Source organism: Macrobrachium rosenbergii, chromosome 47 (genome assembly GCF_040412425.1).
Source record: "Macrobrachium rosenbergii isolate ZJJX-2024 chromosome 47, ASM4041242v1, whole genome shotgun sequence".
Lineage (NCBI taxonomy): Eukaryota > Metazoa > Arthropoda > Malacostraca > Decapoda > Palaemonidae > Macrobrachium > Macrobrachium rosenbergii.
Window position 1 is genome coordinate 44,672,827 of NC_089787.1, and position 9,427 is coordinate 44,682,253.

The 9,427-nt window shown below is 39.8% G+C and overlaps 1 protein-coding gene across 9 annotated transcripts in view; it reads left to right on the forward strand.

Annotated features, from left to right (window-relative positions):
- LOC136830818 (serine-arginine protein 55-like) overlaps positions 1 to 6,900 on the forward strand; it is an 88,035-nt gene extending 81,135 nt beyond the window's left edge. For all 9 annotated transcript variants that reach the window (XM_067090759.1, XM_067090766.1, XM_067090762.1 and 6 more), the window contains one exon: positions 3,630 to 6,900. In XM_067090759.1, the coding sequence (XP_066946860.1) occupies positions 3,630 to 3,723 (94 nt within the window). In that variant the 3' untranslated portion in view covers positions 3,724 to 6,900. The remainder of the gene's footprint in view (positions 1 to 3,629) is intronic.
- The last annotated feature ends 2,527 nt before the right edge of the window (positions 6,901 to 9,427 follow it).

Consider the following 9,427-nt stretch of genomic DNA (forward strand, 5'->3'; position numbering starts at 1 on the left):
TTTCAGAAAAGTTTAAACAGTGTTAAAAATTTTTTTATTTGCAGTAACTTGTGATTGTTAGTAGCTGGCTTGGCATTGCAGAAGGAAGCATAGGATTTTCTCCTTCTGTCTCTTCACCTTGTAGTAAGGTGCTGAGTTTTGTGAGAGCTGGGGGTAAAATGTACCTAGCTTAAGCCTCAGTGAAGTGCTGTCCTGAGGAGAACGTAGAGGTTCGCACAAGCTGAGCTGAGCTGATCGCGTTCGGGCTGGGCGAGGTCGAACGCACGGCTGGCTGGCAAGAACTTGCACTGTTCTCTTGATGTGCCCCAGTCTTCTTCAAGGACGAAACCTTGAGAGAAGAAGACTGGACAGGGAACCGCCTCTCTGTCTCTCTAGGTGTTCGGACCCTTGGTACCGAGACACCAGGCTGGGAACCTGGCCGAGCACTGGTGGTAGTGCCAGCAGTTAGAGCCAAGGCACCTTCATGACTCGGCTCTTTCTCTCACCCTGTGCCTGAACTGGGACGGTGAGAGGTCTCTCCAGCACTGGTTCGGGATACTTGATATTCCTTAGAGACTTGAGTACTCGGAGTGACTCACGAACGAGCATCTGACAGCACCAGTCTTAGAAGCAGACTTCTTAGGACTGGCAACAGGAGCGCAAACCGAGGACTGCGCGCCCACAGCTCCCGAAACACAAGACCCTGATGAGGTAAGCAATTCGGTTCCTGAGCCCAAAGGCCGGGAAGAGCTGACGAGAGATCCCACTGCTTCCCCTGTGGAGGGAGGCAGTCACTTAGAAGCCCCATGGGACTTCTAAGGGGGAGGGAGAGGCAGCCTTCCTCTTCTTCGGCCAACGAGCCTCGGAAAAGGAAAGGGGGGGAGGTAGCAGACGACGAGGATGAAGATGAAGACGATGACGACGACAACATCTTATGGGACCTCTTCCTCAAATTCTTCTCCATCTTCTTCAGGATGACAGTCAAGCCCCCCATCCAAGAGGGAGCAGCAGACATCACAGGAGCAGCTCGGCAGCCAGGGCAACAGGAGTGGCCCGGGCAGGAGGAGCATCGGTAACAGGAGCGGCCAGGGTAGGCGAGCAGCAACAGCGGCCCGGACCACAGAGATCACAGGGCCACCAAGGGCAGGAACCATCATATGGAGCACAGAGGAGGTAACCATCACTGACAGTACAGCAAGGGACGGTGGGACCACAGTGAAACTTGGAGGCAGGGGCACCTCATACTGGAATGCCAGGACAGAAGTCACTTGGGTAGGGAAGTGTGCGAAGAGACAGTCACTGGCGGCTTAGCAAACGCTGTCATCGTCATCATGGTAGTTGTGGTGGTAGAGGCAGCGTGGGTCACCACTGGAGTGTTCACCAGATGAGAGAAGGGGCCCTTCAGGGATGGAGGGCCCGAAAGACCCAAGGATTGCCAAGCTGCATCCAAGTCAGTCACCTGCCTGCCAAGGAACTGCTCGACCACCAAACTGGAAGGAAAAAAGGTCGGGTTAGTGGAGGGAGGGTCCTCCCACTCTGAGGGAAAAAAAAATTCCCCCCTGTCCCCCGGAGCGAGGAGAGGCCCCCCAAGAGGAGGTCGTCCTGATCACCCGCTCCTCCCCCATCGTTCCACGCCCAACAAAGTGAGCGAAGAAGACGAAGAAGAGTCCTCTCCTGAAGAAGAGACAGCCAGAAGGGGAAGCTTGCCACGAGAGAGAAAAGAGGAAGAAGGGTTGGCCACCAAGGGTGTAGTCGTGGGTGTAAAACCCTCAGACGACACCTTGGCAGCCTTCCTCTGATACTGTTTCCTCCCTTCAAACTTCACCCACTGTTCAGGCGACCAGGAGCAACACTCAACACAAGTTGAATAACATGAGCAAACACGCTCCCTGCTGGAGGAGCAGAGGGCATGAGGATCATCCTCATCATACGAGCAGAAACTACAGCATTTCTTGCCACCAACCCCAGGACACACTGAGGGAAGGCAGCCTTACGAACAGGCTTGTCAGATTTGTGGGTTTGCATATTTAAAATCACAAACACATACACTCAAGCAAAAACAAAGAAAGAAAGATCCTGCCAGGAAAAAACAGCTCAGCGACAATCAGGGCAGAGAGGGAAGAACACGTCTGCACCACACGATAGCCGAAAGCAAATTGGAATGTTTACGCCCGGGCAGGCGAGACTCCTACCTACCGGGCATTAGTTAACTGCCTAACTACCATGTTTGAAAGTTCAACAGCCATTTCCAGCTCTGCTGTAAGTAATTCCTAATGTAAAGGACCAATGGAACAAGATATACTGTATTTGATTGTAAGAATTGTTTTGTGTAGCTTAAACCAACAATAATAATTTTTTCCAGAATTATTATTTACAGTTTATCTGATTATTACTTTTTAGTAGTTCAGCTTATTACATCAGACATAGTTTATCCATTAAAAAAAACCCTTTGTGGCTGCCATAAGAGTTAAAAATTTTAAGGTAATTGGACATACAGTATATTATTTCTGAATTTTAAGGTTATACATTTCATACATTTCCTGCTGCCATTTGTACCCTTTCCTTGTTCAAATTGTCATAGTTGAGGAGACTGTACATAACACGCTTCTCCTTCCTCCTGGAATGGTGTTTGTTTAACCACCCCTAAATTTTGTCATTCCTCCTGTTGGCTTCTATGTACATAAAGCAAGCAGGGTAAGTGAATACATGTGTGCAGGTGAAGGTTGAGTGCTCATAAAACATTCAATTCTAGTCCTTTACGTTTTCATAAGTCCACATTTACATTAATATGTTGTATTTGACTGCTATACTGTAGTTTTCTTTTGTATGTTGTAATTTGATTGAGAGAGAAGAAAACATTCTTTTCTCAAGAAGATAGGTTGTGACAGATATCTCATACATGGAGAAGGCATCAGGTTGTGACAGGTATCGCTTACATGAATGTGGCATCTTTTGGTTAATGGATTTGTATTGAAAAACTTTTCTTTCTTTTTTTTCAATATATATTTATTTATTGTTTCTCTGTCTTTCACCAGTCTGTATTTACATCACAGTTAGTTAGTTAGTTATAAATGATTTGTTTAACCAGACCTCTGAACTCTTTTAGGGTTCTTCCTGGGCTGGAAAAAGAAGGGGGAAAGCGTACATAAAAAAATTAAGTAATTAAATAAATAAATAAATAATAAAAAAGAGGGGGAAATTAAAATTAAAATAAAAAATCAAGAGGAAAGAAAAAAAAGGAAAAGAAAGGGAGGGAAAAAAAGGGGGAGATTATATTCTATTTATCAATTTAATTTTGTTGAAGAAGAGAATGATATTATTAATTGAAAAGTTATTACCTTCTACTAGAATATCCTTTATTGATTTATTTTGTAAATAAGTATTTCTTTCATGATGCCATCTGGGACAGTCAATCAAGATATGTTTGATTGTTATTGGGATGTTACATCTTTCACAAGTTATTGGATTTGTGTGCAGAGAGTTAACATCAGATGACCATGTGTACTGTATATACAAAACATTCGAAATACATGGGTTAAACTAGCCCGGGAAATCTTGATTTTGATTCTTCATTTAATTAAAATTCTTGATTCTTGACCAAATTTAATATGGTCTTAACAAATGATCACATATTCTTTTCTCTTTTTCAGATCAAGATCTCGAAGTCCAACACAAGAAAAGAGCAAGAGCAGAAGTAGGTCAAAGTCTGCAGATGGTGATTCTGAATCTGATGATGGGAAGTAAGCCTCATATGAAAAGAAAATACAGGTTTGTTGCTCGTCTTGAAGATCTTTATATATTTACAAGAGGAGACTTCGGACATCACGATGGTGTTACACAAAGCATAATTTTAGATCCTGAAATTGCTTTCCCCAGCTGCATTGATAGAGCTAATTATAACCCCATAATTCTAGTAATTAACACTGGTTTGAATACTTGGCCAATGTTAGAAGTCCCTCACTAATATGATCCTGGGCTTGCTTCTGCTTTGTATAATATCATGAACACCACTACATGATTGGAAAATTCGTTTTCCTCCACCAGTGATCATCCTACTGATGTTGCTATTAACCAGTGTTTGTGATAAATCTCTTCAATTATTACTTGATGTGGAAACCTGTAGTTGTACAGTGCTAGAGTATATAGGGTATACAAGGCTGAGAATGAATAAGGATTTATTAAATGGCATTTGACGAAATATGGTTTATGACAATGTAAATGACAATAGGCATTAGATGAAATAGGGTCTGTGAAAATGTAAATGGCAATAGACAAAATATGTCTATGAAAATGAATAAGTGATGGATAGTGCTCATAATAATAGGAAAGAGATTGTTGAGCTAATGATGTTTATCCAGTGACATGCATACAGAACATACACAATTTACTGTTTCTACCTCTTTCATTAGGTATTTGAAATTCACTGGTAATTTATAGTATACATGATGGCATTATTTTTACAGTACTTCATGTGGTATTTTTATATTTTACAGTACTGGGAAAGTGTAGTAAACACAGTTAATTCACATTTAAAGAGCCTCTGCATGATTCTTGAGGGATTAAGATTTTGAAGTTCCCACGAATCCAGCTACAGTACTAGTTTACGTGAAGGTTGTAATGTTACTCCCTTTTTACCAAATCTAGATATTTTCAGAGTCTTGAGTTTAGTAGTAAATGGTTTAGTTCAAATTTTTGCTTTGAAGATCCTTATCACATCACCTTGCTTGCTTCTTACATTATGTAAATTGTATAGTAATTTTCAGTTTGTTTTCTCATGAAGTGTTTCTTGGCGAGTCAGCTTTATTCTTGGTGAGATGTTTGGTGCTTAGTGAACTCAGTTAAAAGAAAAACCTTTGGTTCTAAGTGCAATCTTAGTTATCATCTACTGTCAGCAGTAGTAATCATATGTGGTTCACTTGGTTACCATAACCATAACATTTCTAGCAAAGAATAGTACTGAATGCAAGTTTTCTTTGTGCTTTAGGCAGTATTTTTCATCCACAGCAGCATTCTAAACTGTTGTATGTATAAGAATGTATCTAAAGTGTTGTAAACAATTTTTAATGTGCTGGCCATAGTTTACAGAATTCATATCCCAACTGAATTTTGAGTTCAGAGTCACTGCTGGTTTTCTTTTCAACAGTTTGGTATTAGATGACATACCAGTAGATGGTTTGAATAATTCATGTACAGTAATTATGGGAAAAATTAAGATTGTGTGTTGGGTTATCATCTTGGTCAACATAGGTTTTATTTTGCCTTTTGTGCACTTGGTTGCTAAAAGATTTTGTACTTAAAACATCTAAGCAGTGTTGTGTGTACCTAATGAGATAAAAATTTGGGTGAAGTAGACATGTATGGAAGTTTTTTCATGTATTTAAATTTATAGAAATGTACTCTTATCTGTTTCTGGTGAATGTAGAACTGTATATAATTAGGTGTTTATGTGTAAATGTTAGATTGATCATCTATTAAATAATCACCTATTATGGTACTTCACTGAGTTATAACCCAAGCTTAAAATGTACCTGAACATTATAGGAAATAATTTTGATTGTTTGTGTGTTAATGTGATTTGCAAATTTTGAGGTTATATTAATTTAAAAATATATGTTAAGTGAGGTACATTAATTAAAGCAAGCTAAATACTATATGAAGCTGTTATATTTTGTTCATCCATGACCCAATAAATAAATGTACAGTAATAGGAAACTGGTAATTGCATTCTATCTGAAATTGAAGTTAATCACAAAAAGTTTCATCAAATTATTGTGCCTAAAAATTAAGTACTTTGCACAACAGTTCAATTTTGGGTTAGAAATTGACTTTGCGAAACAAATCTGATTAAATGTGAGAATTTGGTTTTGTGAAGAAAGTCTACCAGACCTGAATAGTTAATGTTTCAGGCTAGATAGGCAGTGGCTGAACTGTTAATAGTTGAAGCATTCTTAAAAAGTGTTTCAAGAAATTATTTTATATTTGACAGGTTTCCAGAAAGCTATAATTTATAAATTTTTCACTTTCCTGCAGAATTGTGTCATGCCAGCTCTACAGTTTGGTTGAACTTTTTTTTTTTTTAACAGTGCGAGTAAAAGAAATCTTCCTTGTAAATGCACTAGATGGCATATTATTGATATTTGGTGGTCTGTTTAAACTACTGAATAATAAAGGTTCACTTCATTAACGATTTATAAACAGAAAATACCGTACAGTACCTGCTGAAGTGAATGTGAAATTTTCATTCTGATACCACAAGTTTTCGGATTAAAAAAATTTTACATAAGAATTGTGAGCTGGGTCTTTGAAGTCATGTGCTTTACTGTAGAATTTTCCTTATTAGCGTATTCTATTGAATTAATTCCTTCCTTTACCAAATCTTTTATGTACATTATGGAGAAGTTAATTTTCACATTCAGACAAGTATGTTATTTCATTTAAATTTTCACTTTCAGATTTTGCTTACAAGTATGTTATTTAATTTAATCTAGAAAGAACCTTTTTGGTACAGTATTTAGTTTAATTACTGAATGTATTTCAGAAGGCATGAAGTATTGTGACAGTAATACAATTATATGCAATTTAGTTATTCTGAGTACTGCTATTTAGATTTTTATGACATTCCACTGTGTAGGTTTTGAAATATTTCTGCTTTCATTTGCATTACTATGGGGTGTAAATTGTTCCTGCCACATCCACAAAAAGATAAAAAAAAAAAAAAGATGCTTTCTCCATCCTATCCCTTCACATAGTTTTACAGTATTTTTTTTCTTTACATTAGGCTGTCTTTTTTTCTGTAAGTAATGTTTTTAATCTATAGTTGACATGTTGGTCTGTAATTGTCCAATGGAATAGGAGAAAGGAACAATTTTGAATGTAGAAAATGCCAATATTTGTAATATTAAGAAATAAAAGTTTTAATATGACATTGACTATCATTTTGGTGTGGTAAATTATCTTTTATTCAGGTACATCCATTGCCTTTCATAAGTAGAGTATCCTTGAAGCTAAGCTGGAACAGATGTTGAATCTTGGTAACAATGTGGAGTTGGAGGGGAGAGAAGGGGTAATCCCTTGCCTGCCTCACACTCACCAATCCATTCTTTCTTTGACCGCTTATTGAATTTTTTATGTGTAGCCCACTACCATTATTCCTTTTAGCTAGTTCTTGCCCTTTGCATCATATGATTAATTTTTTATTTGTTGTGCCATTTGGTCCAGTTTTTCTCAGTTGTGGAGAATAAACACGACCAACACTGGAGGGGTAATGGGCAACCATGCATTCATTTCATGTACCCCCAGATTGGTTGACCCACAAGTAGTTTGTCACACTGAGGAAAGTGGTAGCAGCAAGGAGCAGAGCCATGGGTCATATCAGTCCTCTAAGACAAATGGATTCTTTTGTTCAAGGACTTTTGTCCTTCTCTCTCCATGACACCAATTCTGTTCCTGATTTCCTCTCCAGGTTTGTGGAAATCTTGAGCCATGTTGGTGGAGGGGTGGAAGCAATGATGGAGAAGGTGCTGTCTAAGTCATTGATTGACAGTCTCTGGGATTTTACAGCAGCCTTTTCCTTGTAGAAAAGGCAACTTGGGGTTGGAAACAGGTTATAGACACCTCTGCATCAAACAAGTATTTTCAGCAGACTCCATTCACATGTACCAAGTTAAGTGGGCCATCTTTTGCAATTGGTGTTTTAGAAGGGGTTGCTCTCAGGTCAAAGCATCTACTTAGCTGATTGCAGATTAAGTGTTAGATTCCATCAGAGGGGGCAACTTCAATATTTCAATAGACCTTCCATGGTGGTTAGGTGATTGAAACATCTTATTTGGAGTTTCTCTGGGCTCACCCTTCTGGAGAGACTTCTGTTTTTGGATGCATTAAAGGAGGGATGGGGCGCACAACTGAGAGGCAAGTTTGTTACAGGTGTGTAGATGGAGGACTTAATGGATCTGCACATCAACATTTTGCAAATGCAAGTGGCCTGATAAGCATTGCAAGCACTCCAGAACACTAAAAGAAAGCACTTTGTGTTGATTAAAAACAACATACTGTAATTGCTTACATAAACAAATGGGGAAACAGCATCATGGATCCTGTGCCAGTTTACATTGCAGATTCACAAGTGGGTGGCTCTCCAAGCTCAGCAGGCAGAATGGGTGTCATAGAAGAGGGTGCCCTCTGGTCAGAGTATCTGTTCAGCTGATCATAATTTCCTCATCTACCTTTGACAAGACAACCACCTCTCAGTTCCAGCAGTACAGGGATTGCTCAGATTTTCAAACTGAAGGGAGATCCTTCTACACTGGTAGAGTTATCCAAGCTTACGAGAAACTCTGAGCAGTCGTCCTCTTCCTGGGAGCTCATGCCCTGGGAGTAGGACATGTGGTCAAGTTATTTAGTGTTAGATGGCTACCTACAAACCTGTATCGTGTTCATCGGACAGAGGTCTAACATCAGCAACTGTACATCTTTTAAGTTTGGCCTCAGTAAGAGAGTGGGGGAATCGTACAGCCTGCCTTATTTTATTCAGCACTTGGAGGGGTGAAGATCCCTCTTGAGGCCAGAGTGTAAGAGACTTTTTATTAGTACAGGTTGACACAGTGAGTTGTCTACTCGTAGGAACACCCTTTCCTTTGAGTTCATCAAGCAGGATTACAATTCCTTTCTCAGGGAGTCTGGCCTCCCTTCCCACTCAAAAGTAAAAGTTTCAGCAAGGCCCATCTCTCACCTTTTGGAAGAACTTTTCAGTGTTTCAGGTAATGTGTACAAAGCCAGACTACCTTTACCTCATTCCACTTTAGGGATGTCACCCACAGGTCCCTGGACATCTTCTCCTTGGGATCAGTGGTATCTGCTCAACAAGTTGTGTAGTTACTGGGTCCTGACTGGGTACTCCATGTCTCATCCAAACATGTAAGCTTGTTATGTCCTTGTAAGAAAAGTGAATGAATGTTTGTCCTTTCCTAGCATGTCCGGACCAAAGTACACTCTGGGGTCAAATGAAATTACAGTAGTTAAGTACACAACAAACAACAAGCACCTGTGTTAAGTAGCATAGAATGATTGCCCTTTGTCCCCTATCTTTTAACAAGGGGGAGGAAGGCAATTGCAGAGCTTTTTTCTTTTCACCAGACTGGTAGTAGGTTACAAGAGTCATTGCATCCCTTAGAATAGAGAAGGAGCATGACCAATATTGGTGGGCTGGCCATGGACAACCACTTGGTTGGTTGTCGCTTCTCTGTTGGTAGGCCCAGCAAGCATAATATAAACAGGTTGCACAAGCTACCCAACCTGTTGTTCTATGCATGCTTGCTCTCTATATAATGCACATTCAACACATTCAAGGAATAGGACAAGTTCTGACTCTCTCTTGCCTTTACAGGGCATAGAGGAGGACCAGCATCCTCTTCTCACTCAGTTTGTGTGAACATTCTGGGCACTCTGACAC